Below are 18224 nucleotides of genomic sequence, written 5' to 3' on the forward strand. Positions count from 1 at the left end.
GCAGTTCATACCAAGCATTCAGTAGACGCCTTTGTGCGGGCAAATGGCAGAGGAAGAGAAGGACAGAGAGAGAGAGAGAGAGAGAGAGAGAAAGAGATTGAAAGAGAGAGGGAGAGGGGACATTAATGGCTTATTAATACCTCCATGTCATGTTTTAAAGATGTTCTTCATTATCATAACGCATTATCATAATGTGATTCATAATCTGCATATTGGGCCCCCTAACACATTGAGACTGGCAACCCCAAAAAAGCATCGCTTAACATTAAAGCCACCTAACACTCTGGCATGTTTTATTTAAAGCCGGCTGGAGTAGATCTGATTGGTCCAAAGGAGATCTGATTGGTCCAAAGGCTTACTAGGGATTCACCCCCATTGACTTTATCAAATTCTCTCTGGTTTTGGAGCACTTTTGAGTCATAAGAATGTCCTACCTCAGAGTTTAGATACCAACTAGGTCACCATATTTGATTTATAGGGAAAGAAATGTCATGGTATACAACAGTTATGGTTTAGTGCACACTTTGTTCAGCAGACATATGGATTTTACAAAGGCCATTAATTTCAGAGGTATTTAAATCATATTCTATTCTAAGCCATTGAGAGACCTTACACTTATAAGATGATGATGTTTTGTGACGAACACATACAGTCTGTGCTATTCTGTGCTCATTGTATGACTAAATACTGAAATACGGTAGGATGTGTCAAATCAGCAACAAAATCAGACACCACATCACGTCTGCACACCGAGTGAGAGAAAAAATAAATAAATCCAAACTTTTGTCAGATCTGTGAAATTGCACAAAAAAAAAGAAAGGGGAAAAAAACATAATGAGTGTAACAGCTCGTGATTACCACGCGAGAGAAAATGACGGGCCGTTGACTAAAACGAGCGACGACTAATTTAAACATAATTACAATAGCATATAGATAATTGAGAAAGATTAAAAGACACCTTTCATTACAATGAGGCCCCTTATCACCGTGCCGACGCACTGATCAGGTACTGGCACTTATTAAAATGCAGATTACTACTGTCTCTTAAAATACCAGAGAGGGAATATGAGCGTTGTGGCACTTCAGAAACGAGCCGAGAGTGGTTTTTGATTTTTGGTTTTTAACCAGAACAACTTGATATCACTGACAGGCACTTGAAGAGACACTTCAGCAGCATCACCATTTGAAGCCTTGTTGTGTATGAGTCATCTTCTTAATAGTAATAAATAATAATAAAAAATAATGAGTTGCTTTTCAAGATGCACAGAGTCAAATGCAGAGGAGGTCAGACAGGAGAACAAGCCATGTTGATTCCAATTACGCTGAAAGCGTCTGTGTCTTGTCTGATAATGGAGATATGTGAATATGTACACACATCTGGGGGTTTGAGTTTTAATGCCTCTGCATGTCCCTATGTGACAGAATGCTGATTGGAACTATTTGTGTGTGTGTGTGTGTGTGTGTGTGTGTGTGTGTGTATATTTTGCTATGTATATATATATATATATATATATATATATATATATATATATATATTTTTATATATTTTATATAGTAAAAGCACACACACTTATTTTCTTAGTACAAGCACACACACAGGCAAACCTCCATAGGAAAAAAACCCAAAGCTGATGTTGATGTTGCAATCTTTACACAGGATAATGAGCAGTTCCATTCAGACTCAGAACACACACACACACACACACACACACACACACACACACACACACACACACACACACACACACACACTCATTTCAATTAATGAAGATATAATTTCACTGAAGATCCCTCAGGATGAGGATTAAGTATGTCTGGAGGGTCCATCTTTATGCACCCACATACACACACAGTCAGACAGACAGACATAAGCACACACACACACACACACACACACACACACACACACACACACACACACACACACACACACACAAACACACACAAAGACACTAATACACACTAACACACACGTATCACTATTTTTCATTCTGATCATATACATATGCTCAAGCGCACAGCACAGCACACCCCCACAGCGCATGCACACACACACACACACATACACACACACACACACACACACACACACACACAGGCACACACAGCATGGAACACTATTAGTGGTCCAGAGATAAAACTCTACGTGTTGCTCCCAATTAGCTGTGAGGAACCGTCCTGCAGGGAACACACTGACTAATGCTCTCTGCAGACAGAGAAAACTAGAGGAGAGATTGAACAAGAGAGCCAGAGAGAGAGAGAGAGAGAGAGAATGAGAAAGAGAGAGAGAGATGGTGAAGCACAAACATAGATGTGCTTGATAGATGGAGGTGTTGTCCATGTTGTTCTATATTCAGCATGTACTGTATATACCTACAGTTATGTTTAAAACAAATGTGTTGTCCCTATCTGGACACAGAGATGTATTAAAAACAATGCAAGTTGTGTTATTTTCAACACATATTATGTAACAAGTTAAAAAAGAGGAAATAACACAAACTGTGTTGTCCCTATCTGGACACAGAGATGTGTTAAAAACAACACAAGTTGTGTTGTTTTCAACACATTCATTTTAAAAGTGTATCAACAGGCAAGCTCTGGGAATGTATAGAATATAAAGAGATGAATAAAATATGATGAGGAGGAAAAGACTGTGTAGCTACAGCCAGTGCTGACGCTCGGGAAGGAGGGATCAGAGGAGAGGAAGAAGACACACCAGGAAGAGGAAGCATCCTCATGTCCCCAGCCCTGCAGATGGGAGGAGAATACACAGAGGTGCAGATGAAAAAGAGAGAGAGAGAGAGAGAGAGGGAGAGAGAGAGATGGAGAGACAGACACAGAGAAACAGAGGATGAGACAAAGAGACAGAAGAAGAAGAAAGAGAGAAAAGAGAGAAGACAAAGACAGATAGAAAGTGGAAGATGCTTTAGAGAAAGGGAATACACAAAACATATACTGTACAAAAAGAATGGAGAAACATAGCCGTACACTAGTGCCATAGAAGCACACACACACACACACACACACACACACACACACACACACACACACACACACACACGTATAGGCACACATGTACACTAAGACAGACACAAGGAGAGAGATAGTGGCGTACACAAGAGCCATATACACACACACACACACACACACACACACACACACACACACAGGGACAGAGACAGACACAAGGAGAGAGACAGAGACAGAGGGTGAGACAGGGACAGAAGGACAGGCCCTATTAACATTTAGCCACATTGCCGCGGTGGCGACATGCGGAGGTGAGCGGGCGAAGCAAAGCTGCCCGTACAAAGATGGCGTTCGGAGCCCGGGCATGTGGCATTGATGGATGGCGCCGCTCACTCTCGCCGGCGTCCATCAGGGCCGATTATGCGGTAATTAAAGCTTGCGCCGGCACCCCGAGACTCATAATTACTCCCGCCCCGCTAACGTAAAAAAAACCCTGCCAGAAAGAAAGCCGCTGCCACCGCCGCCGCGTGCAGAAAAGAGCATTAGCGTTTAGCATGGCGTTCCCCGCTCTCCGTCTTTTAAACTCGGTGTCAGATAAAGCCATCGGCGAAGCGAACTGTCACTTCTAATAAGAGGCACCAGCAGAAAAAAAAAAAAAAAAAAAAAATATATATATATATATATATTTAAAATGAAACAGTATGCTTATTATAGGAAAATTAGGCTTTCAAGTGGTCAAGTCGTCTTTTTGTTATTTGCATAATTTATTCTTTTTTCCTCCCCTCTTTCTCTCCTCCTCGGAAGGTCTGGGCCTTCTGCCGTCCCTCCCCCACCCAGCAACCCCCTCATTTACATCGCAGGCACATTTAAGACTACTTACGGGATATTATCACTTTGCATATTTTAATTGTAGTGCAGAGGACAGAGAAGGGGAGGGGAGTGATGGAGGGACAGAGAGAGAGAGAGAGAGAGAGAGAGAGAGATGGTATATGACTCATCCTCCTCTCATGCATAGAATGAATGACCACTAAAGTTTACTAGCTGCTGATAACTGCCTTGAGCGACACACACACACACACACACACACACACACACACACACACACACACACACACACACACACACACACACACACATATATCCCCTACACAAATGGGGCGGTGTATGATATCATGTATAAATAAGACAATTAAAGCTATAGCACATGCTTTGTTAACTACTCTTGTTTTCATCCTCCCACTAGTGAAATCCAATGGTAACCAAGTTCCCCATTGACATATTTTGCCTGCACTTTACCTTGAGAGTGGCTCACAATGCTCCTTTGAGAGATACAACACTGTGTGTGTCTGTGTGTGTGTGTGAATGTGTATGTGTGTGTGTGTGTGTGTGTGTGTGTGTGTGTGTGTGTGTGTGTGTGTGTCTCTGCTCCACTGAAGGTCAATCTTCCTTCTTTTCCCTGTTCTGCACTCAAACACACACACACACACACACACACACACACACACACACACACACAAACACACAGGGAGAGAGGGAGGGCACTCACAAACACATGCACACACATGCAGAGATAGACACAAAAACACAGATTAGACACATACACATACAGACATAGTCGCATACACTCATACACAATCAGAGACACACATGCACACAAACAAACACATGTGTGCGCACACACACACAGAAACATTATTATTATGAAAGCAATACACAAAGAGACCCATGTTGGCTAGATTTGTTGTTACTTTCCACTGTAAAGCAGCAATAACATGGCCATCCCTCACAGCCCTCAAACATCAACACTCAGGGCCAGATGTAGTAACACTTTTGCAGCCACTTCAGGTGTATATGTTTCGCAACATGCGCATAAAAACATGGCAAGGTATGTACAAACAGACTGCACTGACATAAAAGCACAGACTGCCTGTAGCGGGAGCTGAAATTGCGTTTTTCCGTGTCAAGCATATGCATTCATAGGAGGTTCAGGGGCAAGTGGAAGTTTCATGTATAAAGATGGGAAGAGAAGCGTAAAATGCACCTAACTAGGTATTCACCTGTATGTATGAAAACTGGCCATTTTGCGGTAAAATATTTCCGCCTTGTAAAAGCAGGTGTTAATCCAAATTGCTGTTAAATGCGTCAATAAGAGAAACTTTCAAAGACAACAGAATTGCTATTCAGAGCACCAGTGTTGTGTCTTTACACTATATTAAAAGCAACCTTAACTTTCGGCCCTCCTTTCGAATGTCTTTCACGTCATCAGTGTTGGGGTCGTTACTCAAAAAATGTATTAGGCCTACACATTACTCGTTACTGTAAAAAATGTAATCCCTTACATTACTTTACTCTCTATGGAAAGTAACGCGTTACATTACTTTTGCGTTACTGCATGGAAATGTTTCTATGGACGCTGATATCGTCCCCTTTTATTTATTATTTAATTAATTACGTTGTATGAAACATTAGGTAGCATAATCTAGTCTATTACACTTCTCCAACCCAGGTTGCACTGTAGGCCTACCAGGCATTTCTTACAGATAGCTGATCAATGTTTTGTCTTACTGAAAGCTGCCTTCACGTTCACAGACACAGCACCTCAGTGCAGCTTTTGTGCAAAAAATGTGCAAATTCAAATTGCTTTATGGAAGCGCTGCTGCCCTGCCCATGTTGAATGTTGACACGCACACAAAAAATGTAACTGCTTTGAGTCAAAGTCAAAGTCAGCTTTATTGTCAATTTCTTCCCATGTTCTTCCCATGTTCCAGACATACATACAGTGAAGTGTGCTCGCGAGTTGTGCACTTTCTGTCATCAATAGCCTACTAGATGCTCTTGTTCACATTGAAAACAGTGGCAGTCCTAGCTTGTATAACACCCTGAAATCACACACACACTAATACCAGCAACGCAGTTTAACTTAAATAAGAATGCACTTGCAGATTTTTATACAGGTGAATATTTAGAGTTTTATTTTTAGCTCTTATAAACAGCCTGATTGTATAAGTACAAGTAAGTAAGTAATTATATATACTGTTTTGATCCCGTGAGGGAAATTTGGTCTCTGCATTTATCCCAATCCATGAATTAGTGAAACACACAGTGAGGTGAAGCCCACACTAATCCCGGCGCAGTGAGCTGCCTGCATCAACAGCAGCGCTCGGGGAGCAGTGAGGGGTTAGGTGCCTTGCTCAAGGGCACTTCAGCCGCACCTACTGGTCGGGGTTCGAACCGGCAACCCTCCGGTTACAGGTCCGAAGTGCTAACCAGTAGGCCACGGCAAAGAAGTATCATCTAAAGCCAAGAAGACCGTCTTAGAGGCAGTGTTGTAGGAGGCGGCATGATTCCACGCACCCTGCTCATGACAGGATAAAGCACGGCAACATGCGTCTCCGCGGTTTGAGAAGGAGGATTGCTAATTAATAAAGTAATCTTTGCTCACACACTGTTAGTAACTAGTGTGATTACTGAATTTAGGAAAGTAACGTGTTACACTACTCATTACTGACAAATGTAATGTGATTACAGTAATGTGTTACTTTGTAACGCATTACACCCAACTCTGCACGTCATTCACTTAAACTTTCCTACTTGCTAGATATGACCATCTTCCATAGCCTACGTGCCCAAGTAGTTTGAGTAGAACTACTGCTCTTCATTATCTTCCTGCTTGTTGACATCTCATCATGTATTGTATTATTTCATGATCTCTAAACGTTCGATTAATTTTAATGTTGTTGTCAGTTAACTTCATTCAACTGTGCTTGTGATTGAAGTTTGCTGTTCAGTTGTGAACATTCGCAAATTCCGGTAGGGGGCGAAGAAAGGCGCTGATTACCTGATGAACTGCAGGTTTGCTAAATACCACATAAACTGAAGAATCACAGAGTACGGTTTCTGCAGGTTGGCCATAGCGCTTATAACGCTACATTTGCAAATGTACGTACATCTGGCCCTCTGTCATAAGCTCTCTCCCGTAGTAGTGTAGCTTGGTTTTTAGCATCAGCGCTTCGTTCAAGGGAAACCCGTTTTCAATCCCTGACTATTAAGCCTACACATGGACGGATTATGAACTTTCGGGCCCCTGGGCCCAGTTGTATTAAGGGCTCCCCACTAATTGTCACATATGTGGGAAGGGGGGATTGGGGGTCCTCCCCCAGACATTTTTTAATTTGTATGATGTGATTTCCTGTATTCTGGTGCATTTTGGGGATGACCAATACTTTAATTCAATCAGATTCATAGCCTACATCCTGATTTGTTGATATTGTGGCAATGATTCCATGCAAAGGCTTGGGCATCAGGGCCCCCTGACCCCTTGGTCCCCTGTGCAGTAATCCATCCCTGAGCCTACAAATCTCTATTAGAGGCCTTAGACAAAGGATTGTTCTCGGCCTTCTAAAATAATGTCTTGCATTTACATTTTGTTTTTAATTGTCGGGATAAAAAACACACTGACGTTTTCTTTTACCGGCCCAGCACATGAGCCGCTTATATGTTGCTGAAGAGTTTCTGCTCTGTTTACCGACTGCTACATCAAACATAGCAAACTGCCTCAAACAATCGGAACAGACACAGACACTTCAGATAGAATGCGATAAACAGAGGAAGATTGAGGAAGACAGAAAAGGTTATGGATGAAGGATGCATACACAGTAGTCATTTTGTTTTGCTTTGTCATCTAGTTTTCTCTCTCTCTTTCTCTCTCAGACTCTTTCTCTCTGTCTCCTTCACTGAAGAATAAAAAGAAAATACAATTCAAATAAGAAATCTTCAAAATCTCCATTTGGTCCTTTCTGTAGGTAGAGCAGGGGGACATTTGGCAACCTTCAATTGAGGCTTATACAACCCCGTTTCCAAAAACATTGGGATGCTGTATAAAATGTAAATTAAAAACAGAATTTGATGATCTGCTAATCTTATATTTAATTCATAATAGTGCAATGACACAATAGCTGTTGTTAAAATAGAGCTATTGCATTGTTTTTTTTTGGAAAATATATGTTCACATTAATGCCAGCAACACATTTCCCTAAAATGTTTCACAGAGAGGTAAAAAAAACACCTCATCTTTACCTTTGAGAAACTCTGCCTCTCTGGGATGCCCTTTTATGGCCAGTCCTGGTACTAGTTAAACTAATTGGTTATAAAATGTTCCTCCTTGTGTTATCCAGCCTTTTGTTCCACTGTCCCAGCTTTTTGAGACACTCAAATTCAAAATGAGCTTATATTTTTTAATGAATAGTTTCAACATTTAAAATGTTGTCTTGAGTTCTTTTTGGAAACACATATGGGTGTATAGAGGTGTGTAGATCATCATGTTCTGTTTTTGATGATATCTTACAGAGTCCCGCTTTGGGGAAAAGGGGTTGTACTAGGTATCTCAAACTTGTTGCCTCTCAGAGATCAAGGGATCAAAGGGTCTCAAAAAGAGAGAGAAAAGAGAGGGTTTGTATGTGTGTGGTTGGGGTAAAGACTGACTCAAAGATAAGATAATAGAGGTACAGCATATATAGAGAGAGTCAGAGAGACAGAGAGAGAGAGAGAGAGAGAGAGGGAGAGAGAGAGAGAGTCAGGCCCTCTTATACAGAAAACACAAAGATAAAATGCTTCCAATTAGGGCTAAATGGTTAAGATAACCAAGACATGCTAATTGTCAAGCTCCTTCCCACGCACACACATTAGCAACCATAACGTGATTCCATCAAAAACAGGCGGATCAAAACCACTGAGGGAGAGAGAAAGAGAGAGCGAGAGCGAGCGAATAAAAAAAAACAAGTCAAAATGTCTCATTTGCATTTATAATGTTCACAAATTACAGGAGCCGACATCACTGGCGTCATCTAATTCCGACATTCATCCCCATTTTGACTAGTTCCTCGTTCACAGATGGAGTAAATGGCTGTTACATAATGACCAGAGTGCACCGGCCAGCTGAAAGTAGGGGTGAGCGGCAAACGATGGGATGATACAAAATGGAGGGAAGGAAAGAGGGATGCATGGAAAAAGATGGGGGAGATGAAAGAGAGAAGAGAGATAGAGAGCACGAGGAGCAGAAGAAAGGGAGAAAAAACAGAAAGTGAGTAAACATTAAGAGCTCGACATCCAAAAAAGTTAGGATGACGCATAACCTATACTAACGGGTGGAGAGCTTGAATTTCATGAGAGCTTAAATTTCATGTAATCATTCCCATCATACCATACCATCACATTTTATTGGAGTTATGAATGTTACAAAAAATGTAATTTTCCATGAAATTGCCCTTATGGTTATGGTATTAAGCAGACACTTTTAATCTAAAGCGAACGTATAACCACATTGTGTTAGCATTGTGCTATAAAGGAAATCACTGACAACAACAAAACAAGCCATGACACCATCTCAAGAAAAAAACATCTTTAATGAAGTGTTGGCTGTTTCTTTTGCTCATCAGAATACAGGAAAATACATTTAAGGTCGACTGCAAGTATGGCAATATATATACAGACCCCCAAACCTGCACGTGGCACATCTGTAACAGGTTCATGTATATAAATATATACAACAATAACAAATGTACAACAGTATCAGCTTGTGCAAGTGTGGTTAACATATACGGATTACATATAAAATACCCCACGCACGCACACACACACACGCACGCACACACAGACACACAAACACACACACACACACATTGTACATGCTCACAACCCACAAATACACACACAGCATATGCTCGCTTTCTCTCTCTCTCTCTCTTTCTCTCTCTCTCTCTTTCTTTCTCTCTCTCACACACACACAGGCACACACACACACACACATACAACACATACACACACACAAACAGACAATATTGTGTTATCTGTGTGTGAACAGACAACACATACACACTCAATGATCCACTCACTGAAATGACAGTTGAACAGAAATTCTGTTGTACTTCTCTGCAGAGCAACACCTCCAACCCCCCCCCCCACCCCACCACACACACACACACACACACACACACACACACACACACACACACACACACACACACACACAGTGTGTGTGTTTTGATGTATGCCAATACTGTTGAGTGTATACACAGTCTGTGAGGTAGACTGCTCGTGACAGAAGAACAGCTGACACAGTTCCTCTTCGGCTGTTGGTTTGTTTTTGTTTTGTTGTTTTTTTGTTTTTGTTTGCCCGACATCTAATGATGTACAAATTAAACACTACATGCAAAATATGTAGCAATGAGGTAGAGATGGTTTTAAAGGTGTTTCAACAAAAACAAAAAGAAAGTAAGAAAAACAAAATAAACAAACAAACATGCATACCTACTAGAAGAGAGGCACCAATGTGTGTCCCTCACATATAAACAAACAAACAAACAAACAGATTAAAAATATCACATAATCTTCCCAAATAATGCATATCTTTAAAAACAGTAATCAAGTACACAAAAAACAACACCACACATGTCACTGTTATGAATGACTGTAATGCCAACCGAAATGTAGTCTTGGTGTGAAACTGTAAATGTGTGTGTTTGCATACTTATAATAAAGTGAGCCTTTCACAGTCCAAATAAGAATTAAGAAAATAAATGTGTCGATATTTTTCTCATTTTAGTGTTTCTTTTTAACTAGGCCCTAGTTCATCAGGAAACAAATCTCAGCTAGAACAAACATGATCCCAGGAGGGCATTGTAGTGTAGCAAGTGACCATTTCCTGAAGGGACATTTTTTTGGTTAAATTCTTCAACATCATTACACCGAGCAGAGCAGCAGTACTCCATCATCTTAACCCCAATACAGTTTCACAAAAGTGACGTTTGACATCCCAATCTCTGTGTCGTAGATTAAGTCTCACTATAAATTCTGGGATAAGGCATTTAAATGCTGAACTGTGCAATGATTTTCAATGCTGCACTGTGCAATGATTTTCAATGATCACGTTTACAGATGAGAGGAGATGGATCAACAACAGGGATTCGGGGGCAATCACGTCGCGACTGTAGCCATAGGTCAACACAGGAGAACACGTCGGACAACATGAGCATCTTCAGTAAACACATTAGCATGTGATTGATTGCTAGAATAGTTATTCCTATGTAATGAATGAAGCATATCATTTCAAATGAAGGAGTCGGATATGAAATCATGAATAGAGAAGCCTGCGCTGACCTAAGTGTCAGTACTTAGAGTACAGCAGTTCTACCACCGCAGTGCTTAGCAACAGACACTTCAAAATAAAGGTGTGTCTAAAAATACATTCAGTTACAAGGCTTCATTGTTTCAGGTGGGCCAAGAGCTGCAAGTTAGGAGAATAACGACGACAGACAGACAGACAGACAGACAGACAGACAGACAGGCAGACAGACAGGCAGACAGACAGGCAGACAGATAGATAGATAGATAGATAGATAGATAGATAGATAGATAGAGAGAGAGAGAGAGAGAGAGAGAGAGAGAGAGAGAGAAAGGGAGAGACAGTAACAGAAATGGGTGCTAACATTAAGGTCAGGAGCTGTTAGAACTCATCTTTTCCGTTTAGTTTCCCTAGTAATGTGCTTTGGGAAAGAAGAAAAAAAAAGAAAGCGATCATCCAACGGATCTTTCACTGAGCATGTGTGCTTGTACGCATCCGTGTGTGTGTGTGTGTGTGCTTGTACGCATCCGTGTGTGTGTGTGTGTGTGTGTGTGTGTGTGTGTGTGTGTGTGCTTGTACGCATCCGTGTGTGTGTGTGTGTGTGTGTGTGTGTGTGCTTGTACGCATCCGTGTGTGTGTGTGTGTGTGTGTGTGTGTGTGTGTGTGTGTGTGTGTGCTTGTAAAGACTATGGCTCTGGCATGTGACTGTACGTTATGTGTGTGTGTGTGTGTGTGTGTGTGTGTGTGTGTGTGTGTGATGTGTGTGTGTGTGTGTGTGTGTGTGTGTGTGTGTGTGTGTGTGTGTGTGTGTGTGTGTGTGTGTGTGTGTGTGTGCTTGTACGCATCCGTGTGTGTGTGTGTGTGTGTGTGTGTGTGTGTGTGTGTGTGTGTGCTTGTACGCATCCGTGTGTGTGTGTGTGTGTGTGTGTGTGTGTGTGTGTGTGTGTGTGTGTGTGTGCTTGTACGCATCCGTGTGTGTGTGTGTGTGTGTGTGTGTGTGTGTGTGTGTGTGTGTGGTGTTTGTGTGTTTGTGTCTGGCCTTCCAGCGGGATAGGTATTGTTTGCATCAACCATGATGGATGCTACAATGCGGTCAAGCACAATTTTTCCATTTAATCTCCCAACACTGTAACTGTAACTGTCAGCGTCATATTCTGAATGGAATGAATGACCACACCATTTTTGATGGAGTTGAGTTCTAACAAACAGGGCATCTGAACACATCCATAAATGCAATATTTCCAATTGCAATATTTCCAACACATTTGTAATTGTAATCTCACACAGAGTAACTGTCTCATTGAGCTTGCCATGACATGAATGCTATTCAGTTGTGGTGCTTCATTTCAAATTGAAGTCTCATTGTGATATAATCAATTCTCTTTGGGTATTGTCCCAACAATTTCTAGTGTGCTTGTAATTATAGTTCAGAGAAAGATATGGTTGTTGGACGATCCAAAATATAGTAATTTTTAAGAAGGGCCTTTTAAGAGAGAAAAAAAGTGTACATTACAAATGGTCATAAAAAGAAAAAAATAATAATTTTGCTATATACTTAGTCCCATTGACTTAGTTCATGTTCCACACATATTACTAATAATAATACATTCATTATGAAATCCTCACTGACAACACTTCACTGAGGTAAACACTTCAGACAAAACGCAATTTGTAAAAATATTACTAAAGCAAAACTTTAAAACAAACCACAAACTCAACATCAGTACATAGTGCTTTGCTTTTGACACAACCCTCTGAGGTACTGCACAAATTCTTTCCTGAGATTTCCCATTTTTCTCCTTTTGTTTTGCAGGACATCAAAAGAGCTTTCTACAAATCAGATTTAGATGCTTCCAGCCCAGTCACTCCAAAACACACACACACACACACATACACACGCACACACACATACACACACACATACACACACGCACGCACGCACGCGACGCGACGCGACGCGACGCACGCATTGCACACACACACACACACACACACACACACACACACACACACACACACACACACACACACACACACACACACACACACATTTGAGGAATACAGTTGGCCTTCATGTAATGGCTGAAGAAATATGGTCTCCCATGGTAACAGTGATTTTAGGTACTTGTCTTAAAGCTCTGGATATTAGCGCACCACCAATGAAGATTGTGAGGCAAAGAAACAAAAATGTGTAAGAAAAAAAGCACCATATGAGGCACTTCTGAGTAAATGAAATCTCCATAACAGCCGTGATTGAAAGCACAGAAATACACTGGTACACTCTATGTCACACACACACACACACACACACACACACACACACACACACACACACACACACACACACACACACACACACAAAGCTCTCTCTTTGCATCAAGGTAAGCGAATGCCTGGCCTCGGAGACAGCCTGAAGCTAGGTCTGTTTCTGTCAGTGTGACTACTGGACACTGATATCTGCCCTGCCCCTTCTGTGACCTTCCCCAGGTGAGCAATCTCACTACGTTCATGTGTTCACTCTTTGTCTCTCTTTGTTCATTCCCTGTCTCTCTCCTCCAGAGTCTATTTGGGAGATGGGGAGGGGGTTGTGAAGACCTCTCACTGTCTGCAGCCGAACATTTTGCTCCACTCTACGTAGGCATCCATGTCTTTGTGGGAGACGTCTGGCTGCGTCCTACGCAAGGCTGCGTCCAGGTCCTGGTAGGTGACGGGGCGGATCAGCGGGAGTTCCATGCCGCCGGCCACGGCCGCGTTCCGCAGGGCCTCCTGGCAGAGGCGGGCGAGCCCCAGCGCGGAGTAGCCCTCGGTCCGCTGCACCAGGAGGCCCACCTCCTCCTCGCTCAGGCAGCAGCTGTGCGGCGCCAGGTTTTGGCTGATAATCTGGCGGCGGATCGGACCGTCCGGTGGGGGCACCAGGAGCCGTCGGGCGAAGTAGCGGTGCACAGCAGCCTCGTCCAGCTCGTCGGGCCGGCTCGTCGACGCCAGGACCAGGATTTGAGGGGCGTCCTCGGGCCCTGAGCTGCCGGAGCCAGCGCTGTTGTTTCTTAAAAGTAGCCGGTCCAGCTGGGCCTGTAGCTCCCTCCTGACGCGGGCAGCGGCGGAGGAGGAGGAGGACTGGGCGTCCTCGCGTGAGCGGCGTCCACTCCCTAGCACGGCCTCCGCCTCGCTCAGGAGGAGCACGCAGGGTTGTCGGGCGCGGGCCACCAGGAAGCAGGCCTGGATGAGCTGCTCTGCCTCTGCCGCCCACTCTGTGGTCAGCACAGAGCCACGCAGGTGCAGCAGCGGCGCCCCCATCTGGCCGGACATACAGCGCGCCAGCAGGGTTCGGCCGGAGCCCGGGGGTCCGAAGAGGAGCAGGGCGCGGGGCAGTGGTGGAGACGTGCCGCCCAGTGGCCCGAACACATCAGGCCGAAGCAGCGGCCACAGGACCTCCTCCTTCAGAGTAGCCTTGGCCGCCTCGAGGCCCGCAATGTCCCCCCAGTCCAGCAGGGGGTGCTGTTGCTGCAGGACCTGAGTGGACACCAGCTCTAGCACGCGCGGGTCCACCGACTTTAGGCGCTCTTCGGCCGCTGCTGCCGATGATGAGGAGGAGGACGAGGAAGAAGACTGTGCGGCTACGGGAGAGCCATTGGTGGCGGCCGTCGTCGTGGGCGATCCAAAACTGAACGCGGACTCGCCGGCGGCCGAGTGCGGGGTCTTCGAGGCGCCGACGTACCCCGGCGACGTCAGCGAGCCCCCGCCAAAGTCGCCGCCCCGGGGATCATCCGAGGGGGACGTCTGACCGCCGGCCTTGAAGCTCCCGTTACCGTTGGTACCCTCGGGCAGCCGGTACAGGGGGCTGAGGCTGGCGGAGGTGGAGGGAGGTTGCTGGGAGTAGCCGAAGTCCCCGTAGGGCTCGCCCATCTCAGCCTGACCCACCATGTAGAAGGCCTTCCGTTTCAAGGAGCCTGAACCGCAGCCATTGAGTGGGGTGGGGGTGATGGGGGCCAGGCTGTGGGGAGGGGCCGCGTAGGAGGAGTACGAGGCCATGGTGGTGGAGGGGGCCAGTGGGGTGGGCACCGCAATGCCTGCTGGGAGGTAGGAGGAAGGAGGGGGAGGGGGTGGTGGCGGAGGGGGGCTGTACCCGGGGGCGACGGAGGCCGCCTGGTGATGGTGGTGCGGGGCGTAGCCCGAGGGGGTGTAGCTGTACCCGGGCAGAGCCGGCGGGGAGGATGTGGTGCTGTAGGCCGCGGGCACCAGGGTGGCGTGGGAGGCCGGGGGCGGCGGGGGAGCCTGGAGAAGGGGCGAGGGGTGCCCGCTGTACCCGCCGGAGGAAGCGTGCAGGTAGGAGCTACCGTAGGCGGCGGCAGATGCGTAGGGTTCCTGAGATGCCAGCGACTGGCTGCCGCAGCTGCTGCTGGAGAAGCTCTGCTCGGCCAGGCTCCCGCCGCTGCCCACGCCCGGCGAGCTGCACAGAGCGCCTGCCGCCACATCCGACGTGGCCGCCATGCCCACTTTGCCTGCGGGCACGGCCACCTCACACCCCATGGGGTACACCCCTCCGCCAACCGGCTCTGCCCATGGGTCGGCCTCTACTTTCCTCCCGTTGGGTCCGTTGGCCAAGGCCGCTGCCGCAGCCGCGTCCGGGTAGGCGTTGAGCAGCGCCCGCTCTCCGGCACTGATGACGGGCACCTCGAGGATGCCCGAGTACTTCTCGGCGTACTTCTTGAGCAGGTTGGAGGCCGTGAGTGCCGAGATGTCGTCGTTGGCCCAGCTGTACTGGTATGCGGCGGCCGCGGAGCTGGTCATGGTGCTGGCCACCCTCTGCATGCGGTAGCCCTCGGCCTTGTGAGACGGCGAGCGTGTGGTGGACGAGATGTCGAAGTGTTGCTCTGCCCACTGGGTGTGCTCAGGGGTCCACTGCATCTTCACGCCTGTAAATTGGAACAAATATGACAAGTTAACACACACCAATCACACACAAAAGGACAAGCTTTTATAGAACATGTGGAGGCAGGGTATATGTATGAGATGTTTGGTCACTGCAAAGATAAACTATTATATATTATTATGTTATATTATACTATTATATATTATTATGATATATTTATGTTTATTGTTGCCACTGGATAAGGATAAGGATAATAAACCACATATTTTAAAACTGGATCCTTGTCACTGAAATATCTACTTAATGAATAAAATATATTTGTGCAGAAAAAAAAATACTTTTACTTTTTGCTTAACCTGATTAAATAATATGTTTGGTGTTCATGGATTTTTTTTTTAGTATTACACAACATTAGCATGAATTAGTATTACAAAACACCTGTGATAAACAAAGAAGAAAAATAACTTTATGTCAAACATCTTCATTTAATTTTCATTGTATGCATTAATGAATGTGTATGAAAATATTAGGGCTTGAAGCAGCGCAGGAGCGAAGGAGGCACATTTGTTTTGAAGGATGAGAAAATATTAAGTTATTGATTGACTGAAGTGTCAAAGTGTCTTCATGAGAATTTGCAGGTTCAACAGAAACATAAAATATTGAACTAAATATAAAATATTCAATAAGAATGTGATGTTGAACCCATTTCACACCAAATTACAGTATTTCATTTAGAATAGATTTTAGAATCTATCCATGATAAAACACTCTGCAATACCCATGCAAACACAAACACAGATACAGACACAAACACAAGCATGCATTGTTATTGTAATGAAGTAGGTAAAATATGGAGATTTGATTAATACAAATGAAACAGTTTCATTAGTATGATTGATACATTGATAAATTCATTTTTGTGACAGCCTACATTTTATTTTTAATTCATCCAGCATGCATTTGTTATTTATTTGTTCATAATTTATTTATTTGTCTCATATGATGGCTTTTGTGAACTGTGTACATATGCATGTGAGAGAGTGAGTGTGGGAGTGTGCAAGTGTGTGTGTGTGTGTGTGTGTGTGTGTGTGTGTGTGTGTGTGTGTGTGTGTGTGCATTGAGGAGTAGCTCACAAATATCAGAGTAATCTAAACCATAACTGAGCAGTGCTTTCATCATAAAACGAGGGCACGCACACACACACACTCTCTCTCTCTCTCTCCCCTCTCTCTGTTTCTGTTCTTTTCTTTCTTTCGTTCCTTTACTAGTCCTTTGAGGCTCTTGTTGGGCTGTTTCCTTTAATCCATAACATCACACAGACACGAACACACACACACACACACACACACACACACACACAAATATACTAGCCGATGGACCACAGAAAGCAAGTGGGTCAGATCTGGCATATACAAAGAGCATATAGAGAGCACACACACACACACACACACACACACATACACACACACACACACACACACACACACACACACACACACACACACACACAAACTGTTTGTTTGATTATGGTGTGGCATGCCGCTGGCTCTGAAGGCGTCTAGCCTGACTCCGGCAGTTAATTAGCGGCACAACGTTTAGCTAATTGTGTTAATTTAGCGAATTTCAGTTGCCGAGAGACGTGGCTGGCTGCCACAGTGACCTGACTCTTGATCAGCTGATTTGAAAAGATGCTCAGGGGGGTTTGAAGCCTTCATGAAAAGCATCAAGCATACATGGGTGAGAATCACAAACAGGTCTTCACACCAAGTTTAATGCCATTACGTGTTCATTACTGCAAACCAAAACACGAAAACAAAAACACATCATGAACTCATTTTAAACATGTTCACAAACAAGACTAAGTCACAATAAGTTCATAATAAAGAATAATTAGCACATGACAGTTGTATATCAATAGATACTCAGAATTCAGAATTGATCATCAAAAGCCAACAAAATTCAATTCAAAATCCAAAGATTTGATCTTGGCATGTGGCGAATGCCACAACATGACAGTATTTATTCTTTATTATCTACCTTATTCTGGCAGCTGTTCTGCAGACAGGTTTGTGTGTGTGTGTGTGTGTGTGTGTGTGTGTGTGTCTAAGTAACACTGATCATATATATAGAGACAGAAGAGGGAGAGGAGAGAGGCATAGAAAAAAGAGGGAGGTCATGAAACACTGTGATGGGAAAGAACAAAATAAAAAGGAGAAAGAGAGAGAGAGGGAGAGAGAGAGAAAGCATTGAGCCGTAAAGCAGCTCTTT

The 18224-nt window shown here is 44.2% G+C and overlaps 1 protein-coding gene across 1 annotated transcript in view; it reads right to left on the reverse strand.

Annotated features, from left to right (window-relative positions):
* Positions 1-13095: 13095 nt before the first annotated feature.
* The window catches only part of LOC125288553 (fidgetin-like), a 35341-nt gene continuing 30212 nt past the window's right edge, over positions 13096-18224 (reverse strand). The window contains exon 3 of the mRNA XM_048235009.1: positions 13096-15999. Within this exon, the coding sequence (XP_048090966.1) occupies positions 13685-15999 (2315 nt within the window). The 3' untranslated portion in view covers positions 13096-13684. The remainder of the gene's footprint in view (positions 16000-18224) is intronic.

Source organism: Alosa alosa, chromosome 23 (genome assembly GCF_017589495.1).
Source record: "Alosa alosa isolate M-15738 ecotype Scorff River chromosome 23, AALO_Geno_1.1, whole genome shotgun sequence".
Taxonomy (NCBI): domain Eukaryota; kingdom Metazoa; phylum Chordata; class Actinopteri; order Clupeiformes; family Clupeidae; genus Alosa; species Alosa alosa.